This window comes from Sitophilus oryzae, unplaced genomic scaffold, assembly GCF_002938485.1.
Source record: "Sitophilus oryzae breed Bouriz unplaced genomic scaffold, Soryzae_2.0 scaffold_1512_pilon_pilon, whole genome shotgun sequence".
In the NCBI taxonomy this organism is placed as follows: Eukaryota; Metazoa; Arthropoda; class Insecta; order Coleoptera; family Curculionidae; genus Sitophilus; species Sitophilus oryzae.
The window spans coordinates 1,834,798-1,857,419 of NW_022146184.1; the positions used below are offsets into that span (position 1 = coordinate 1,834,798).

At 33.1% G+C, this 22,622-nt stretch overlaps 2 protein-coding genes across 4 annotated transcripts in view; both read right to left on the bottom strand.

Moving 5' to 3' along the window:
- The window catches only part of LOC115878464 (FERM and PDZ domain-containing protein 4), a 208,742-nt gene extending 204,561 nt beyond the window's left edge, over nucleotides 1-4,181 (bottom strand). For 2 of the 3 annotated variants that reach the window (XM_030894982.1, XM_030894980.1), the window contains exon 1: nucleotides 3,835-4,178. The gene's annotated coding sequence lies outside the window, so the exon portion shown is untranslated. Of the gene's footprint in view, nucleotides 1-3,834 lie in introns of all 3 variants that reach the window. The other variant, XM_030894983.1, reaches the window with a different exon arrangement.
- A 6,455-nt stretch (nucleotides 4,182-10,636) lies between these two features.
- Nucleotides 10,637-17,935, bottom strand: LOC115878466 (probable E3 ubiquitin-protein ligase makorin-1). The gene is made up of 4 exons (XM_030894984.1): nucleotides 17,726-17,935; nucleotides 17,035-17,366; nucleotides 16,666-16,969; nucleotides 10,637-12,177 (listed from the first exon to the last, which is right to left on the bottom strand). Exons 2-4 carry the CDS (start codon nucleotides 17,218-17,220, stop codon nucleotides 11,738-11,740), a joined length of 930 nt encoding a protein of 309 aa, XP_030750844.1. The 5' UTR covers nucleotides 17,221-17,366; nucleotides 17,726-17,935; the 3' UTR covers nucleotides 10,637-11,737.
- Nucleotides 17,936-22,622: the final 4,687 nt, after the last annotated feature.

Sequence of the window (22,622 nt, forward strand, 5' to 3'; positions counted from 1 at the left end):
CCGCTGAGTGTATACTCTTTTTTTTCTCAGGTAAGATTTCGACAGACGATGACAGAAGAAAAGCAGATGACGTCCCATACCAATCTTTGAATAAAAAGACTAAGGAAAGAGCATATCAAAAATCTTAGGTACACCGCGATGGGCCTCAAATATGACCGACTTAAATTCCGGTTTATCAGTGCCGTTCTAATTTTATTTAAAAAATGTAAAACTATGATTTAGGGTAGACGTGGGGTAGACTCAATAATTTGTTATTTTATTTTACGTTGTGAATAAATATTGGTAGTTATTAAAATTGTTATAAAAATATATAATTCTAATAAAAATAGATAAGTTATAATTTTTAATAAGTATTTATTAACACAAACATCCGATACGCTACTGAAGCAGGTAAGTCAAATTAACGTATCAAAATTCTTTGACATCTGATCTTTGACAAGTAGTAAATAAAAGCTAAAATGCAAGAAAATATATAATGGAAGAAAATATATAATTAATTTAAGTGAATTTTATAAATGATCGGTTTACTACACGTATGTATATTATATAGTCACTTACTAGCGAAAAGTTGTTCCATTATTTCACTCAATTTTTGCCGAGATCTACCGCACGCTACACAACCAACTATTTTAGAGTCTTTTTCGATAAATCGCGATAATGTCACTGTTAATTTAAGTTCTGCCACAATTTCCATCTAGATTTACTATTTAAGTTCTGCCACAATTTCCATCTAGATTTACTTGTTTATACAACTATCAGTAGTAGAATAAATAATAAATAACATAAAATAAGCTCCGTAAAGACTGACAAATCCACAAAATTTCAAATCAAATTCAAATGCGTCAAATGAATCGTCAAACAGAACTGTCAAGGATCCCCACCCTAGAGTGCTTTTTCTGCCCACCATGCATGAATACATGGATAGCATTATGCTCCTTCCTTTAGTCTTCTTATTTAAAGATACCAATCTATTTATTTTACTAAAAAAAGTTTTTATAATTTTTAAGTTAACTATGGATGGGTTTAAATATAAATTCGTCATGCGTCGTCACTTGTTGTTTTTAACCAGTTTTATTGGTTTATTTCAAAAATGACAGATCGTATTTCAATTTTATTGGTTTGACGGAACGATGAACGACAAACGGATGCCGATGCGTATGAACTCGCCTTTAGATTTTTGACGTTTGTCAAAGTCTTGCCAAATTATAGGTTATAATTTTGTGACAATTTTTGTCAAATACCCTGCGTTTTGGAATTTGGAAGATGATGCATTTTGATTCGTGTTATTACGTGTGTTTTGTGTCTTTTGAAGTCAAGTGGAGGAAAAATCGAGTGAAAATTAACTGTAGAACCCAGAGCACAGTTTATGGTTAATACTCGCTGCCCAGGAAGAAAGTCTTATACAGATACACCAATAAAGTTACTATCAATAAAGTTCGTATACCATCTCGTCGTAGATAAGTACATCTCGAATATGGTAGAAGGACCATACTCTAAACACATACTAAAAACTGGAGTAGCTGTAAAATATCGACATCACACGATAGCTAATTAATGGATTTTAGTACTGCAGAAAAATAATGTCAAAAGGTACTGGTTTAAAAAAAAAATAAGATTAAAGTTAATTAATCAACCTGTGAGGTATAAAATTTGGTAAGTGTTATTATTAATAAAATAGTTTGTTTTATTTATGTTGTTTTATTTATTCCTGCGGCATATTACAAATTTGTATCTGTGCATAAGTTATATTGATAAATATAATCATATATGAGGGAAGTTTCATAAAGCTTGAAAGTAAGAAATAGTTCTTTTTTATATTTTTTGGTATGTGGTGTCTTGTTTTTGTTTGTTTTGTATTAACTGTAATTGTATATTAACACGTATCGTTTTTTATTAAATAAAATAACTCGATTACATTTTTTCAGTTTTATACAGTTTTTTTCACAATATTTTGAAGTTACTTGTCAGTCAAATTTTAAATACATATATTAATTTCCTGCTATGCGTTCCAGTTGTACCAACTTATTCCTTTGTAAAATAAAATAAACTACTTTGAAATTAAAATGACAGACACATCTATCACTGTCAAGGATCTTCTCGTTGGACAGACTATAGTAGCAAAAAAATCTGAAACATTTTCAAAAAATGTACCAGCCACAAAAGTATAGACATGATTTAGAATCTGTCTAGACAAATCATGCATGACTAGTTTAAGTTGCATTAAAATTTTTTCCCCTTCATCGAATCCATTGAAAGTAGAATGGAAAAAATTGAGTTATCTGTAGATGATTTGGAGTTATCGATTTTAATTATTGTTAACCACTATTTTTGGTAATAAAACATTTAAACGTAATTAAGTTATGGCGCAAGATAGGCAAAATTCGTATTGCTGTATTGTGAATGTCAAGAACTATTGCAATTTAAATTAATGGTATTATTATGGGTGAATGTACTGAAAATCTAAGAAAATAATATTTAACAATCAAATTTTCAATTATACAGGTATTGTTTTGAAACATTGTAAGTGGGAAAATGTTTTTTAAGAAACTCCTGTATTTACAGTTGGTTTATATTTCCTTCAGTTTTTCCAAAATAATTCAAAACCCAGTCACACAACTCAAAACCAGTCAACACATAAACGAAAGTAATTATTTGATAACTTCCATGTTTTGGGAAAACAGCACAATTCACGAATTTTCGAACGATCAACAATAAACAGACACTTCTGTTCTACGCCTATAAAGATTTCTAACATCACAGTTATACCGCAATGGACAAAATTCATATTGTATTGTGAACGTCAAACGCTATTACATTTTATATTAATGATCTGATGAATTATACGAAAAAACAATGTTCATAGGTAAATAAACTGAAAATCTATCATAATAATTAACAATGAGGACCTCTATGTCAACAAATAATAATTAAAAACTGAGATGGATCATTTAAAAAAATAAACACAATCTCACAATCAATTTATGTGGTTTTGCAATGAAAAATATTGCATTTTATGATAACAAATATACTACTAGTATTCATAGTAAGAGATACTTGTGCCTACACACAGATCGCTGTTCTATAAATTATTTCTTATTCTTAAATCATAGTTTAAAAAATTTGACATAAGGAAATTGACATTAAATCAACCAATCAACGCCCACAAAAACCTATGACGTTATAGGTATCCACAATAGACAAAATTCGTACACCTTTATTGTAAACGTCAAAAGCTAGTGGTTTTTAAATTAATGAGCTGATAAATTAAACAAAATCACAAAATTTGTAAGTGGATCTAACGAAAATATATTGAAATGATATGCTACAATGAGCAGCTATTATGTACCTACTAAAAGTAAAACAAAATTCTTGATGCTTCTATTAAAAAAGAAAAAAAATCTCCCAAGTGTTACTGAATATATCGCTTCTCTGAGAAAAAATATCGCATTTACATTTATTAACAAATAAATAATGATTGCATAAATACTATAAGTTAATACTAAAATAATTAAAGATAAAGATTTAAAAAATAAACACCAATAAATCAACACTTAAAAGCTTCCCATTAAAGTGACAAGTCGGCCAATCAACGCCCATGAAGACCTCTTACGTCATAGTTATACCACAATAGACAAAATTCGTATTGTTGTATTGTGAACGTCAAGTGCTATTGCATTTTAAATTAATGAGCTGTTAAATTACACGAAGACTGGATATTTATGAGTGAATGTACTGAAATAATATTCAACAATCAAACTTTGAATTATGCAGGTATTGTTTTGAAATATTCAAGCGGGAAGAAAGTTTTTTTAAAAAAGAAACTCGTCAACTTACCATTTGTTGATATTTCCTGCAGTTTATTTCCAAAATAATTCAAAATCCAGTTACACAACTTAATAAACGAACAGTAATTATTTTATAACTTCCATGTCTTTGGGATAAACAGCACAAAGCACGAATTTTCGAACCGATCGGGTTTAAATGTTTTTTTTTCGGTTTCAGCGCGACGAATTGCGCCTGCTGCTGTCAGGTTCAGCTGACGTACGCCCGAGCTGAAGCGGCTGAAGACTGAAAAACCGTGCTGCTGTTTGGGAAATAATTTCCACAAGAATTTCGAACGCGGACAGCAGGAGAAAGTTACGGCGCAGAGATCTTTGCAGGCCTGCTGGGAGCACCAGGTCGAAGTGCGCCGTTTTATTCGGTGGTATGGATGGTGGAGGATAGATGGCGCCAAATACATTAAATCCAATTAAATCCTGAAACTATTGGCGCATACAGGGTGGCCTATCGAAAACGTCCCGCAAGGCATAACAGCCAGGGGCGCTATTCTGTACAGGGTGGGTCAAATTCGACGCTTTTAAATGGCAACACCCTTTTCTATAGGAGATAGACGAAAACTAATATCGGTGTCTGGAGCTCAATCTTCATCAAAAACATGATGGTGAAAACCGCACATCAATATCTGTTACCGTTTCGGAGTTACGGGGTGTTTTTCAAAACTGTGCATTTTTAACAAATCGCTGTAACTTTTTTGCTATGGAAAATTTTGTATTTCTATGAAAACATTTCCAAAGCACCTTTTTACGTAGAATTTAATGGTTTAAGTATAATTTTTTTAAAATTAATAATTTAAGAGTTATCAACAGAAAAATTGATTTTTTATTTGGGACACCCTCTATATTTTTAATTATCTGAAAAGAATTTAAAATTACCTTTCCAAAAATATAGTACACTTGATATTTTGTTATAATCCTCTTCGAAATACAGAATTTTTGAAAGTTCGCCACTTTTAACTAGTAGGCTTTGGACCCCTTATTGATGATATACCTCTAATGGAACTCGAAAACATATTTGTCCAGCAAGACGACGCACCGGCTCTGAACGCTGAAGTTATTAGCAAATTTTTGCAGCCAATTTCAAGAATATTTGAATAGCTAACCAAGATCCCAGCCGTTGGCCGTCGAGGCCGCCTGACCCATGGATCTAATCCTATTGATATATTTGCGAAAAAAAGGTTCCTTATTCTTCCGTATAATCTAGACAAGAATTAGAAATACTTAGCAGTTATGAGAGGGTATCTTTCACCCCCACTGAGTTAATGAATTTCGCGAGAAATGTTCAAAAACTGCCCCGTCTGTCCATAACAAAAGACGGTCGATATGTTGAACACCTCTACCAAAATTTCATGTCTTGGTTTGCTATTTATTTTTAATGTTATTAGATATAGTTTAAATGTGTTGATGTTGGTTAAATATGTTTTAAATTGTTATAAAATTCTGCATCTCTCATAGCAAATATTATTTTTGTTTTAATTGATGTTCACAGCTAGAATTTTTTTGCATTACAGCCGGTGCCGTTCAAAGCCTACTTATTTAAAGCGGGAGAATTTTTATATACTCTATATCTCGAAGAGGAATCGAGCAAAATATTAAGTATGTTATATTTTTGGAAAGGTAATTTTAAATTCTTTGCAATAAATTAAAAATATACAGGGTGTCCCATATAAAAAATCAAATTTTTTGTTGATAATTCTTAAAATATTAATTTTAGAAAAATTATATTAAAACCATTAAATTCTACGTAAAAAGGTGCTTTGGAAATGTTTTCATAAAAATACAAAATTTTCCATAGCAAAAGAGTTACAGCGATTTGTTAAAAATGCATATTTTTGAAAAACACCCCGTAACTCCGAAACGGTAACAGATATCGAAATGCGGTTTTCACCATCATGTTTTTGACAAAAATTGAGCTCCAGACACCGACATTAGTTTTAGTCTATCTCCTATAGAAAAGGGTGTTTCCATTTAAAAGCGTCGAATTTGACCCACCCTGTACAATCGTCGGTATCGGTAAGTTACCGACAGCTATCGGTACGTACGGTCAATGAGCGTCGTGTTGATTGTTGTTGTCATAGTTACCGATCGGCCCTATGGCAGATATCGTGAATTTGTACCTTAGATTAAGAATAAAAAATTTGTACCGATGACTCTCGGTATCTCTAGCTTGAGGTTAAGCAGGGTACGGTAGAGAAACCGATTTTTGTCGGTACAAATTTGCGATATCTGCCATGGGACCGATCGGTAACTATGACAACAACAATTAACACCCTTTTTACTATATACGCTATATAAAAATACGTATCGAGAGCTGTCGTAACTTACCGATACCGACGATTTTACAGAATAGCGCCCCTGGTAGTGATGGGTTGTTATTTAACTATCTGTTATTTTATAACAATTATTTAGAAATAACATAACGCAACCGTTACTACTTCTAAAAAATAACAGATATAAAATAACGACACGTAGAGATCGGCCGCTCGTGAAACAAAAAACGAAGTCGGCGCTCTGCACCACCACGAAATTCTATACTGCTCGAAGCAATTCCAAAAAACAACTAGTATCGATGGAAAACATGTTATTTCGTCAACCATCGATACAGGCGGCGAGACAACGGACAACGGAGTGGGGAATGCGCTACGGAGAACGTAGCTGCTTCAGTCGACGCCGTCGATGGTCGTATTGGGTTTGCAACAGCTTAAAAATAATAGGATATAAAAGAAGCAGGTTTTTTGAAACAGTTGCGGGCATAACGCCTGGCGGTCGAGATAACAGGAGTGGGAAAGGAACGCTGCTGCATCGGTCGATTGTCGATGGAGGCTCGAAACAGATTGGAGAATAACGCATCAGTTGTTTTAGATACATTGTTCTTCAACCTGTTACGAGCATAACGGGCGGAGGTCGAGATATTATGGCGCCGTATGTTTCAGTACGTTATTACGTTTCAATATTTAGGTGTTTATTTATTCTGAAAAATTTTCATATTTTAGATTTTTTAAAAATGTATACAGGGTGTTTTGAAAATCACCATTCAAAAAAACAATGTTTCTGTAGCAAGGTTTCATCAATCACGACACAACGTTTAGAAATCAACATTACAAAGCAAACTGTTTGGGGATTGACGGCAATGTTGCAAATGTAATGTGAGGTTTTTTGCCTGGTGGGAAGATAACCAAAAAATACAAGGGAGGTCGAAAAATGCAACATTTTCAAATTCGCCCTGTATTTCAGAAACCAAGAACAAATCTGTGTATAACATTTTTAGTTTCATAAAAAGTAGCACACTAAATGTGAAAACCGCATCTTTGTACCTCTACTCATAAATCTCCATAAACAAGAAACCCTGTAAAACACACTAAAATGGGACACCCTGTACATATTCTCTACAATATAAACCGGCAGAATATGCAAACCTGAAATAATAATATATTAGGTTTAATAAATAAATATACTATATGGGACAAAAATAAAAAACAATAACTAGACAAGTACATTTTTACTGTTCCAATCCTAACAAAATAATAACTATCGACAGGAAACAGCTTATTTTTATTGTACACCCATGGACAAAAATAAATAACTACGCATCAGAACGCTAAATGTATACTATTCGTTTGGCATTACTGCATTAGTTTAATAAATTGTAATTGATTCATAAAGTTTCATATGTCAAGCAATATAAATATATCACAGAAATTAATTTATGGCATGAGAACAAAGATTATAATAATAATTAAAAATATTTAATATTATTTACTGAGAAAAACTAAACAAAGCTAGTGATATGAGGGATTAAAAAAATATGAATGTAAAAAATAAGTTAGTGTAACTGGTTTTAAATATCCAACATAAATAAGTGATAAAATAATCTTCGAAAACAATAACTATTTTTTTAGTAACAAATAATTCCCCTTTTGTGTCGTAATTGCTATCTAATCCTATTGTGCAGTATTTTCCATTAAAATTGATTAGATATGTATAACAATTCCTCAAAAAAATACTGCTCCTATTTTACAAATATTTAACACATTAATTTTAAAAATATTTACAATGAAAGGGTTCAATCAATGAATGTCTGTGTGAAACTAATAATAAAAATACTATTTACAGAATATACAAAATATGAGATTAATCGCTTTTTTTTAGTAGAATATATGTATATCACTAATAATCTAGGAATTATTCTTTTATGTGCTTCAATAGTAAATTAATAAAAATATATTTTAACCCCTGTCCACAAAGAAATATTTTTGTTTAATGATTAATCCTTGTCCATCAAAAATTAATTAGTTCTTTGCAAAAAAAATGTATTGATAAAGTATTTTTCGTTTGTTTCTTTAACAATTATTCTTTGCCTTTAAAAAGAATATTTAAAATTATTATATATTCACTTAATCTGAATCACTTTATCAGTGACTCAGAAAAAAATTACTAGTGTATCTGTAAAAATTAATATATTATATTCTCCTAGGTCAGAATATTAACCGTTATCATGCAATTTTAAATTAATTTACAAATTCTATAGATTGCTTTACATATAAAACTTTAGTATGAGCAGGCCTCGAAAAAAAAAATTACAGCTCACAAACAAAAAAATATTTTATAATAAACTCCCAAAATTATATTATTTACTCCAAAAAATACTTAACTTTCGCGAATTTTACACCTCTGAATGGCACCTATTACTCCAAAAACAAAACTTTAATAACTACATTCTTTATAAAAGAAAAAACAATAAGATTTATCTTTCAGAAATAAATAAGAGAAAAATGTCATAGTGGACATTGGAAGAGTAATCGATGATAATTTCTGCCAGGCCGATCTCTATATTTCAGGAAACGTACATTTTTTTCTTTTTCCAACTCAATACCAAATCTTGAAAAAAATCAAAATTCTCTATAGATAACGATGAAGTATTTTCAAAAAGTTCTGCATTATCAACTTACTAAATTATACATATTTCTCATCACACAGTATTACCGCATTTTGCATAAAAAAAACTTAATTTTGAAACACCATTTGTTCTAAAAACTTGTTGATGTTAGCCAATGATCAATCAATCAAAAATACAAATTCAATAACTTTTACTGGTATAGTCTGTGAAACGAATAACTTTGAATTTGACAGTTCCCGCGGGCTTTTCTAGTGTTAGTTTTATTAGGTTAGCAACTTGCGGGCCATGCTGCTGCAATGCCGTCTCTAATAGAACAGCCTCGGAGCGAGATTTCTGACGTCACGCTAGTTAGATACTACGGATTAATTATGTTGTAGAATACATGGAAAACATTCCTCGTATATGTAATTTTTTGGATTATATTCGACACTATTTTTTTCATATGACAGAACACTGATGAAGGCTATAAACGTTAGCTATAACGTTTTTTTTTAAACAAAAAAAATTAAAATGAAAAACCAAATGAAAACTTAATCAGCGTTTTTCCCGAACCTAAATCCCAAAAAATCAAAAATTTTAGAATAATTTTACATATAAAATGACAGCGATCTTCATTTCATAGCCATCGCTGACGCCTTTTTTTCTATGATATTGTATTATTTGCAGATATAATTTTTCGCACATTGATGCTTGCAAAATGTACATATAAATTTTGTGAATGCAAATAATAATACCTCACTATTAGTAGATATTGAATGTTTTTTGTTAAATTAGATCGATTTTCAAACCCCAAAATTTAAAATATATTTTACATTTTACCCATTATCTTATGTACCTATTCATTATTTGTATATTGTAAAACATTTGATGCATTTGTATGGTTCATAGTTTATTTGCCAAAATATTTATTACTATAAATAGGTATATATATATATTGTATTTATTAACTGAATATTATGTATAGTTCATGTAAACTATATCATTTTTAAAATACAAACCAAAAATACGAGGAATAATTATGTTTTCCGTGTATTCTACAACATATTTATTAATCCGTGGTATCTAACTAGCGTGACGTCATAAATCTCGCTCCAAGGCTGTTCTATTAGAGACGGCATTGGTCTGATATTTAGAAATATCAAAGGCTGATGACATTTTACTTTTGTCAATTATGACATTTCGCGTTGATTTTTGCAAGAAGAGGAAGAACTATCACTTGTTTTATTATTTTCCTTTTCTATTTCACGAAAGTAAAAAGAGTTACCTATCTGATTCGTTCAGGCACTCATTTTAAAGAATATCAGTAACTTTTTGGACAGAGGGCTTTTATATTTGAAATGTTGGTAAAAAATAATGGCCAAAATTCAAAGTTATTCATTTTATAGACTATATCCCAGGATTGGCATGGTAGTGGCACCACTATGTCAGTCATGGTGTACCAGTGCAAGTGGCGCCACTTACTGGATACATGTAAATTAGCCATAATATAAACTTTTTCTATGTCAAAAAGTGCTTGTTCTACTAAATAAAAACCAATATACATGAAAATGTCTGTATCCACGGATAATTCTGGCTTATAGCTTGTCATTTTTAATATAGGAAATGTTTACTTTTAAAAAGTCATACAAAACTCAAAAGATTAGGTAGATTAAATTTAAAAAAAACCTTTATCAGTTATTTATAATCATGTTACTCACAGTTCCAGAAAGAATGAATTTAATTACTAGACTGATCCTTTTATATATATATAATTGAGTAAAACTACTAATTTCTATATAGCATGTGTTTCAATATCAAAAAGTAGTGAAAAACTCATAAATTGTACTAGCAAACAATGCCCAAAAACCTTTGTATCCATGGATGATATTCGTTACTAAATTGTACCGTTTTAACGTAGTAACTTTCAGTTAGTAACTTTCGGTTTTTTTATTCATTCAATATGAAGTACACTGTTTATTTAATACATTAAAATCGGAATTAAATTACTTAACAGCTTATTCTATAAATATATTCACACTAACCTAACGAAACGTCTTTATTTTAATGCGTGCTGACAAAGACAGAAGAAGTAGACCCGTAATAAAAACTGTTGATAGACAGAGAAATAAATTAATGCAATGTTGCCAGTTTCCACGTACGCTGGTTAAAGATGAACATAAAGGTTATAGAATTGAATTAAGAGGGCACAGCAATACAATTTGAAATATTAAGTTCGATCATTGATAAATATATTAATAGCCCCTCATACACCAGAAGATTTAGCCTGCAGACTTGGTGTCTGGACTTTTTGGGGCCCAATTTGGCTTGCCAATTAAATCTTTTTTTTAATCGTTTTATAGCAGTTTTTATATAGATAAATGTTTATCGGAATAACTAATAACAGTCGCTTTGAAAGAAATAACGTTACAAGTTCCCGAATCTTATCGTTAAGATCAGATCTAATTCTGCGGATATGGCCTGTGAGAGGCTTGGCCTGCCATAGACTTGATCCACCACACAAACACGAAGTTTTTATCCGCAGGGTAAATGCCGAAGGTTCTATAACATTAGTTTTTTCTAAATTTAGGTTCAAGAATCATCTCCTTAAATATTAGCATGTCATTAAGGAACACCCTGTATTTATTTATTTAAATATTCTGGTTTATGGGGGTAATAGTTCAATATAGGAAGCAATTATTTGATGCACAATCCCTCATAGAAAAAATGTATCAATTCGCATTAAAATTTATACCGCAGATTTAGAATGATTATGACTGTATATGAACTGTGTCTGAAACAAAAAAGTACTTGAAATAATAAATAAAAAATAGGAACAATCATTAACGCGTCCATGGGTGTAGTTAATTTTATTAATCGCTAAGAAATATAAGTACGACCGGAGGCCGAGTACAGTCACCCCCGATCTACGACAATAACGAGTAAGATACCTTAAATAAAACGAAAAAGATGGGGTATAAAAATCACTCTTAACAAACAAGACGGAGGCGAGCGTCAGGCTCGGTACCTAAGCGAACAGTTCACTATACCCGTAGTCGTCCGAATCCGAGTCGGACGATGTCATGTTCATCAGCCTGTCCAGCGCCATGTAGCGCCTAATGTCGCCCCGGTCGTACAGCTGCATGGCGATGGTGGGGTCGTCCAGGTCCAGATCGTCGTCCTCGTCCCAGTCGAACACGTCGTCGTCGTTCAGCCAGTAGAGGATCTCGTGCACCAGGTCCGGGTCGACAGAGGCGCGTCGGCGGCGCGGCTTGGGCGGACCCACGTCCATCTTGGTGCCGTCGGGCAGGGCGTGCAGGTAGACGCAGGTGTTGCCGAAGGGGCAGCGCCCCGTGCCGCGGTTGTAGTAGCGGCAGTGGATCTTCTGCATGCGCGAGCGCTCGTTGGCGATGAAGGTGTCCTTTTCGGCTTTCTCCTCGAACCATATCCGGCTCGGGTACACATAGTCTAAAACAGAAATAGATATTCTATAAGCTTTCTTTCTTGGCCGTTTTACAGACAGGCAAGTAAAGTTAGCAACTCAGCAACTATAATGCGTGCGCATTGTGGAATGTTTGCTGCAACTTTTCTTGCACTTGCGAATGGTGCATTCTATTTTAAAGAGAGCGCTTTGTTAAGCGCTCTCTATAATATGTTTATTATTGTAACCCTTAAAAGATTCAGTGCAGAAGGTTATTGGTAGTTTGGCGAAGGCGCTGGGAAATACCGAAAATAAGAAAATAATATAAGGAAGCCAGCTGGAGTTTTGGGGGTTAGGTTAGATTCGTTTTGGCGTTGATGCACATAGCGTCTTTTGTACTTTGCTAATAAAAAATTGATAAAATTTAAGCGGTGAAGTTTGAATTTGGTGTATTCGTACATTATACTATTTATTATATACAGGGTGTTTCAAAAAACATGTGCCATCTCTCGTGGGAAGATTCCTCACTAAGATGAATTTTTCATATCAACATAGGTCTGATTCTGCTTTGTTTCGTAGCTACAGGGTGTTAGAGTCTTAATAATTTTTCGATTTATTATAATTTTCTTCCAAGTACTTCTACCGATTCGAATGAAATTTTGAGGGTAAAAGTAACTATATGTACTACATATTCTAATGCTAAAAAAGTGTCGATAAATTCATCAGCGACATGCATAAAAAACATGTGCGGCACTGACTTTTTTCTTTTCATATCAAAATTGTGTAGGTCGTTTAATGCCAATTAAGTTCTCTCTTGATATTTTGTCGAATTCGGCCTCCTTGAGGAGATAAACGCAATTTTATTAACCACAATTAATAAAATTAAAATTAAAGCAAAATTAATAAATTATATATTTTACCTAATTTATTATTAAATATTATTACTATTAGTCCAACTTACAACGATTTCAAATAAAAAAATAATAGTATTTGAGATAATTACAAAAAACCTTTTTTTGAAACACCCTGTATACAGTTACATATGCCATCTCTCGTGGGGAGATTTCTCACGTAAAAATAAGATGAATTTTTCATATCAACATAGGTCTGATTGTGCTTTGTTTAGTAGCTACAGGGTGATAAAGTCTTAATAATCTTAGATTTATTATAATTTTCTTCCAAGTACTTTTAGTGATTCGAATGAAATTTTGAGGGTAAAAGTTACTATAAGTGCTACATATTTTACCGCTAAAAAAGTGTCGATAAATTCATCAGGGACGTGCATATGGGTTATCACTCGAGTATTTTTCAAAAAAAACATGTGCGCCACTGACTTTTTTTCTTTGGATATCAAAATTGTGTAAATATGTTTAATGCCAATTAAAATTCGGCCTCCTTGATGAGATGATCATGAGAATAAAATTAATAATATTAATTAATAATAAAAATAAAATTAATAAATTATATATTTTACCTAATTTATTATTAAATATTATTACTATTAGCCTTGTTTATATATTCTTAAAGTTGATCAACCGACTAGACAAAATGTGCTGCCAACTCGAGGACAAATCGTGAACCTTTCGGGGCGGAGTCAAAAATATCGATTATTTTCGTTATTTTCCTCAGAGTAATGTAATAAAATAGCCCGGGTTTCTGCGAACTTTAATAGTGATCAGCTGATTAAGAAATTTAAACGAAACTTTTATTTTATTGTAAATTGTGGATTATTTTTGCCTGTTATTTTAAGAATTCTAAACCGTATTAACAAAGAAGTTATTATTTCGATATGTTGGTACATTATTTATAATTTATGATAATGCTAATTGGCTGTTAATTAATATTAAAAAAAAGTTACATACCTATTTTAATTTGATTTAATACAGGTTTATAAAAGAATCATTTCATTCTTAGATTATTTTATTTTAAATTGAGTACTTTACGAATTTTACGATATTTTTTTTTTAAAACATAAAACTTTTTACATTTTTGATGCCAACTAACTGGCATGGTATTATTGGTATGGAAATTAGCCAAGAAAGAAAAGAATTGGCTATAACTTGGAGAGAAAAAAAATGGAGCTTTTTATGAAGTCATGGTCAACTATGGTTCCCATTTAAAAAAAAACATAATGTTTGTGTCATATGTCAAAAATGACAGGCTTTACGAAAAAAAACAGAAAACACAAACTCATTAGGTATGTCATTATCTAAAACTTTTATCTGAAAACTTTTTGTCTAAAATACCGTATGATCGAATAAAAATGGCGTCAGCGATGGCTATGAAATGACGATCGATGATATATATTTCCCATATAATTTTACATATAAAATGACAGCGATTTTCATTTCATAGCCCTCGTTGAAGCCGTTTTTATTCGATCATACGGTAGATTATAATGGAATTAGAGACAAGTTTTAAAATAGCCAAAATTTGTTTTTTTCGAAATATCTAGTAAGCCTTGAACTTCTCCGAAAAATCCGAAAGGCGCATATTTATGACCCCACAAAACTGCAATATTCTTTCCCCATTTAACCTACTCTCTATCTCCAGTAGTTTCCGAGATACCCATAGAGAACATCGATCGTAGGAAACTCACCCTGTATAGTATTTAGAAACTAATAGAAACTAACTGTTATTATTATTTGACTAGATTAATTTAATTAATAAGACTCGATTAATTTAATTTAAAATAAATTTGATCAGATCTTTTTTTCGTATATTCTACTACCAGAAAACCAAAATTATATGATAACGCACTTTTCAACGAAATTGAAGGAAGATATAGTGTATCTATCACAATACTTAATAGAATTATTACAATTAGAAGAAAAACAAAAAGAAAAAATACCCAAATTATCCCTTCACCTACTACTTAACTACAAAATAATAAACTATAAAAACACTACTAAACTATTTCTGGTATTCTACACTAAACATTATAATTAAACTTAATAAAATTAATCTAATTTTACACTACAACCACTACAACTACAAGGAAATAAGAACATTTTTTAAAACTACAAGAATCGATACGTGCGACCAGTATAATAGATCAAGCGGACAAAGAATATAAAATACTTTAAAAATGTGCATTCAGAAAGAAAAATATCTCGAAAATTATCTAAACAAACATTTTTTTTCTTATCAGTGAAAAGCATCGGCCTCGTCGGCGTTGCGGAATTTGTCGCGTATTTACAATGGTCGAATTGATTAATTACCAGCTTTTATAGCATATCTAATAGATAAAAAGTATCTGGTCGATTAGTAACCAATTGGCACAGTCCGAAAATTATCGATTTTTATTTTCACTGTTTTTATTGGTCGCTTCAAAATTCAGAGTGACAAAAAATATTTTTCTGTAGTAAAAGACTGTGAAATACGCCCCGCCATCTGGTGCTTTACATCCATTAACGTCTTAGGTTGAGCTACTTTAAAAATTCATATACAAGGCTATTAGTTATTATTACTATTAGTCCAACCTACAGCAATAATTTCAAATAAAAAAATAATGGTATTTAAAATAATTACAAAAAACCTAATTTTAAAAATTTTAACATCCTGTAACTCTAAAATTATGCATTTTCATACCCATGTTTATGGAATTTTTTTCATATTTTTTTGATGGGGAATCAAAGAGTACTTATTTAAAACTTTCGCAAGTTAATGAAATTAATAATTTTAAAGGTTGTTATTAGGCTTGGATCATAACAAATCCATAAAATGGCGTTTGTCGAGAAGGCCGAAATCGACAAGATATCAAGAGACAACTTTTAATCGGCATTAAACTGCTTACACTATTTCGCTAACAAGAGAAAAAAAGTCAGTGGCGTACATACTTTTTTTAAAAAAAAATTCCAGTGATAACCCATATACACGTTCCTGGTGAATATGTCGACACTTTTGTAGCTTTGAAATATGTCGCATTTATAGTAACTTTTATCCTCAAAATTTCATTCGAGACGCTGAAAATACTTAGAAGAAAATTATAATAAATCGAAAAAATATTAAAACTTTAACACCCTGTAGCTACGAAACAAAGCAAAATCGGACCTATGTTGATATGAAGAATTCATTTTAGTGAGGAATCTTCCCACGAGGGATGGCACATGTTTTTTGAAACACCCTGTATATTATTTATAGATTATATTTGAAGGGTCCACAGGGAAAAACATGATAAGCGCCATTTTACTAATTTTGCAGGAGAGCACCAGACGGCTGATAGTTATTAGGTTCTTTCCGTGTATTCTATAATTTTACTAGGCATATATCATAGGATTTTTGCACAGTTTATACATTTCGTAGAAACCAGTTAGACCTACTATAATATTGTAAAAACCTAAAATTAAAAAATTAGCGCTTATCAATTTATTCCCCTGGACCCTTCATCTTATAAAGATTTTATTTTACTGAATTTATTTTACAGGTTTATCCTATTTTTTAATAAAATTTACAGTCTGCCCACAGTTAATGCACAGTACTGTATGTGAGAATCCACCTTTACTTAGTCATTATAAATATTAAAAAACAAATACCTGATGCAATACGACACTCCGGGCAAGCTTTGGCTACACTGAAATCAAACTCCTTTGTTTTCCTCCATTTTGTTATGCAGGTGAAACAATAACAATGATTGCAATTGGGCAAAATTCCGAACTTTTGTTCAATGACTTTAACTTTTTCTAAGATTGTATCGAAACAAATACCGCATGATTTTTCAGCTGACTGGGCTTTTCTAACTAAATCAATCGCTTCATTTGATGAACTACTACTTGGGCCAAATTTATTTGTGAGGTTCTTTGCACATCTAGGAGTCTGTCCTGATGATGAAGCAGCACTCTGTAAAATCATAAACAAATACAGTTCATGTATAACAGTAAATTAAAGCAATAAATGTCACATACTTTAGGGGAAATTACAGGAGAGTTTGAATTGGTTTTCTTTTGTGGTGTTTTAACTTTCTCTTTATCTTTTACTGGATCTTCGTGTATGTTTCGACAATTGCTACCAAATCTACACATTCCTCTTAAATTAAACCTACAAACTCGTCTTCTGTAGTACTCGGCTCCATTGACCTCGACAAAATCCATAATTATCCGAAATTCTACCGACTTTTTCTTTGTTTAATTAGTTTTTCTTCTTCAATTAAACTTTAGGTATCATATCAGAAAATAGTTATCAATTCGAATATTTTTAAACACTACGTCTAGTGACAGATAGAAGATGGAATTATAACCTAAAATTCGAAAATTAACGATAAGATAAGTCAAATATGAAACGTGTTTTTGTTATTTCCAGTAAATTACACTAAAATAACGATACATAGATAAGTACTATCAACAAAAATTTAATCACACGAATTGATCGTTTGAATTAAGTTGCATTATGGAAGGACGATCAAAAATTGGGGCGTGATATGCCTATATAAAGTATGTGTGATTGTTTTGATAAACCAAAGTTTAAATTAAATTGTTGGCTAATATTAATAATACGAATATATCGATCACATATTAGGTGTACCAAATGTTATAATCTAACACCTATTCTGTAAATGAAATTTAATCTACCAACAAGTTTAAAAACTACATATTTTACCTGTTGATTTATTCCAAATTGCGTTCAAGTTCTATAACATTATTCAAAGTAAGCAACTGAAAACAGGATTAGAACAAATAAAAGCATATAAATGATTAGATAAATTTGTGAACAGAGAGAAATAATCTTTTGTGAAAGTGAATAACTGGTGAATAGGTAACTAGAGAAATATTGAAATTGTGATTGAAATCACAGATTGAAATATAACGAAAAGTAGGTAGAAAATTCCATAGAGGAACTCAGTTTTCTAAACTGAATGTGCGGCGTTGCCGGTGCAGAATATTGATCGTATAGAAATCTTAAAATTAAAATTATTATCTAATATAAAAACATTCAAATGATGGTACTGTAAATTAATAAAAATGCTATTTTACTAGTATTATTAAACAAATTGATATATTTATTTGGAATTTAAAACTATAAAAAAAATAACAATGTTAAATATCCCACCATTGCATTGACGGCTAGTAAATAACGGGATATTAACACATAGAAGCCTAGACACTCGTACCAAATATTTAATTATATTTATTTTTGTTCTATAATATGATAAAAATAAAAACGTATAAATTGAAATGCAATAATCATTTGATCATAAACAAAGTTCACAGAAAAAAAAATACCCATTCCTATATTAGAAACCTTTAAATGTCAGATTTAAACTTTTCGTCTCTCTCTTACTCAACCAATCAGCAAGAGAACGACATAATACCACAGATTGATACTTTAAAACGAAAAAGAAGTAACGTTGTCATATCTTGTAACTTTTACGCTTGATTACGTATTTCAAAAAATTAAACACCTTTCAAAAAAACATCCTCGATAAAATAAAGCTATCCAGTAAAAGTATTGTTTTTTTTTTAAATAAGTCATTATTTATATTTCTGTTAAGAATGTTTTTATGTTTTTTGCATTATCACCCCTTTGATCGGACAGAAACAAAAAATCTTCACTTTTTAACTTTTATAATTACATATTAATTTACTTTTATGTTGAAGAAGTTTTATGACGAAAAAACCGTGTATATTTAAACAATATTGAACATTATTAAAAAACTATAATTTAAAAAAAAGTTCAACATAAATCTACATGACAAAATGGCGAATGATCTGTAATCAGGCATATAGGCACAAAAACTGAATTTTACAAGAGATAAAAAAAAACTTTTTTAGCCTAAATAAAATATGGCCAACAATATCAAACGAATACATAACATTATCCGTGTTAATGCCATATAATATCACAGTTTAGTGAAAATACAATATAATATGTCCATGGCGGCTATTTTTGATTTTTTTTTGTTTTTAGCTATTTTTGAATTGTGGACATTTTCACTTAACAAAATTTTGACAACATTCTTTCTGAACTGAACTTTTATTCGGCCCTCTAATACAGGGTGTCCCAGGCTAGTGTACAGGGTGGGTAAAATTGGCCGTTTTATAGGGAAACACCCTTTTTATAGGAGATAGACGAAAACTAATATCGAGTTCAATTTTTATCAAAAACATGAGGGTAAATCGATATCTGGTACCGTTTCGGAGTTACGGGGTGTTTTTCAAAAATGTGCATTTTTAAAAAATCTCTATAACTTCTTGCTATGGAAAATTTTGTATTTTTGTGAAAACATTTCCAAAGCACATTTTTACGTAGAATTTAATGGTTTAAGTATATTTTTTTTTAAAATTAATAATTTAAAAATTATATTTTATTTTTTATATGGCACATCCTGTATATTTTGAATTAGTTGAATTGAATTTAAAATTACCTTTCCAAAAATATAACATACTTCTTAACGGTTAAAAAAAAGTCAACCCAATACGAGAAATACTTAAATAATGATGATCCAGAACTCGCGGATGAAATTCTGCGAAATCTTAATATTGCTCGACGAGAGAGGTGGTGCCAATATGAGAGGTGGTTGCCAACTCTTGCCAATATGGATTTTAAACACTTCAGCAGAAAAGCCTGGAGCCTCTTTCAGACTTTCCTGCTGCAGTGTCTTTCAGGCTTCCACCTTCAAATACTCCACCACAGAGAGGTGGTGCCAATATGAGAGGTGGTTGCCAACTCTTGCCAATATGGACTTTAAACACTTCAGCAGAAAAGCCTGGAGCCTCTTTCAGACTTTCCTGCTGCAGTGTCTTTCAGGCTTCCACCTTCAAATACTCCACCACAGAGGTGGTGCCAATATGAGAGGTGGTTGGCAACTCTTGCCAATATGGACTTTAAACACTTCAGCAGAAAAGCCTGGAGCCTCTTTCAGACTTTCCTGCTGCAGTGTCTTTCAGGCTTCCACCTTCAAATACTCCACCACAGAGAGGTGGTGCCAATATGAGAGGTGGTTGCCAACTCTTGCCAATATGGACTTTAAACACTTCAGCAGAAAAGCCTGGAGCCTCTTTCCAGACTTTCCTGCTGCAGTGTCTTTTCAGGCTTCCACCTTCAAATACTCCACCACAGAGAGGTGGTGCCAATATGAGAGGTGGTTGCCAACTCTTGCCAATATGGACTTTAAACACTTCAGCAGAAAAGCCTGGAGCCTCTTTCAGACTTTCCTGCTGCAGTGTCTTTCAGGCTTCCACCTTCAAATACTCCACCACAGAGAGGTGGTGCCAATATGAGAGGTGGTTGCCAACTCTTGCCAATATGGACTTTAAACACTTCAGCAGAAAAGCCTGGAGCCTCTTTCAGACTTTCCTGCTGCAGTGTCTTTCAGGCTTCCACCTTCAAATACTCCACCACAGAGAGGTGGTGCCAATATGAGAGGTGGTTGCCAACTCTTGCCAATATGGACTTTAAACACTTCAGCAGAAAAGCCTGGAGCCTCTTTCAGACTTTCCTGCTGCAGTGTCTTTCAGGCTTCCACCTTCAAATACTCCACCACAGAGAGGTGGTGCCAATATGAGAGGTGGTTGGCAACTCTTGCCAATATGGACTTTAAACACTTCAGCAGAAAAGCCTGGAGCCTCTTTCAGACTTTCCTGCTGCAGTGTCTTTCAGGCTTCCACCTTCAAATACTCCACCACAGAGAGGTGGTGCCAATATGAGAGGTGGTTGCCAACTCTTGCCAATATGGACTTTAAACACTTCAGCAGAAAAGCCTGGAGCCTCTTTCAGACTTTCCTGCTGCAGTGTCTTTCAGGCTTCCACCTTCAAATACTCCACCACAGAGAGGTGGTGCCAATATGAGAGGTGGTTGCCAACTCTTGCCAATATGGACTTTAAACACTTCAGCAGAAAAGCCTGGAGCCTCTTTCAGACTTTCCTGCTGCAGTGTCTTTCAGGCTTCCACGTTCAAATACTCCACCACAGAGAGGTGGTGCCAATATGAGAGGTGGTTGCCAACTCTTGCCAATATGGACTTTAAACACTTCAGCAGAAAAGCCTGGAGCCTCTTTCAGACTTTCCTGCTGCAGTGTCTTTCAGGCTTCCACCTTCAAATACTCCACCACAGAGGTGGTGCCAATATGAGAGGTGGTTGCCAACTCTTGCCAATATGGACTTTAAACACTTCAGCAGAAAAGCCTGGAGCCTCTTTCAGACTTTCCTGCTGCAGTGTCTTTCAGGCTTCCACGTTCAAATACTCCACCACAGAGAGGTGGTGCCAATATGAGAGGTGGTTGCCAACTCTTGCCAATATGGACTTTAAACACTTCAGCAGAAAAGCCTGGAGCCTCTTTCAGACTTTCCTGCTGCAGTGTCTTTCGAACTTCCACCTTTCAAATACTCCACCACAGAGAGGTGGTGCCAATATGAGAGGTGGTTGCCAACTCTTGCCAATATGGACTTTAAACACTTCAGCAGAAAAGCCTGGAGCCTCTTTCAGACTTTCCTGCTGCAGTGTCTTTTCAGGCTTCCACCTTCAAATACTCCACCACAGAGAGGTGGTGCCAATATGAGAGGTGGTTGCCAACTCTTGCCAATATGGACTTTAAATACTTCAGCAGAAAAGCCTGGAGCCTCTTTCAGACTTTCCTGCTGCAGTGTCTTTCAGGCTTCCACCTTCAAATACTCCACCACAGAGGTGGTGCCAATATGAGAGGTGGTTGGCAACTCTTGCCAATATGGACTTTAAACACTTCAGCAGAAAAGCCTGGAGCCTCTTTTCAGACTTTCCTGCTGCAGTGTCTTTTCAGGCTTCCACCTTCAAATACTCCACCACAGAGAGGTGGTGCCAATATGAGAGGTGGTTGCCAACTCTTGCCAATATGGACTTTAAACACTTCAGCAGAAAAGCCTGGAGCCTCTTTCAGACTTTCCTGCTGCAGTGTCTTTCAGGCTTCCACCTTCAAATACTCCACCACAGAGAGGTGGTGCCAATATGAGAGGTGGTTGCCAACTCTTGCCAATATGGACTTTAAACACTTCAGCAGAAAAGCCTGGAGCCTCTTTCAGACTTTCCTGCTGCAGTGTCTTTCAGGCTTCCACGTTCAAATACTCCACCACAGAGAGGTGGTGCCAATATGAGAGGTGGTTGCCAACTCTTGCCAATATGGACTTTAAACACTTCAGCAGAAAAGCCTGGAGCCTCTTTCAGACTTTCCTGCTGCAGTGTCTTTCAGGCTTCCACCTTCAAATACTCCACCACAGAGAGGTGGTGCCAATATGAGAGGTGGTTGGCAACTCTTGCCAATATGGACTTTAAACACTTCAGCAGAAAAGCCTGGAGCCTCTTTCAGACTTTCCTGCTGCAGTGTCTTTCAGGCTTCCACGTTCAAATACTCCACCAGGGAGAGCTAGTCACGCCTGTAATGGAATATTTTAGAGCAGACAACAAACCTAGCTTGTTAAAAACGTATCATGTGTTTCCGCCCTTAAATTGGTATTCTTTCAGAAGATCGTAAAAACTGTTTAGAATGAAGGACCCGTTTCTCTGGGAAAAACTAAATATTTTTCT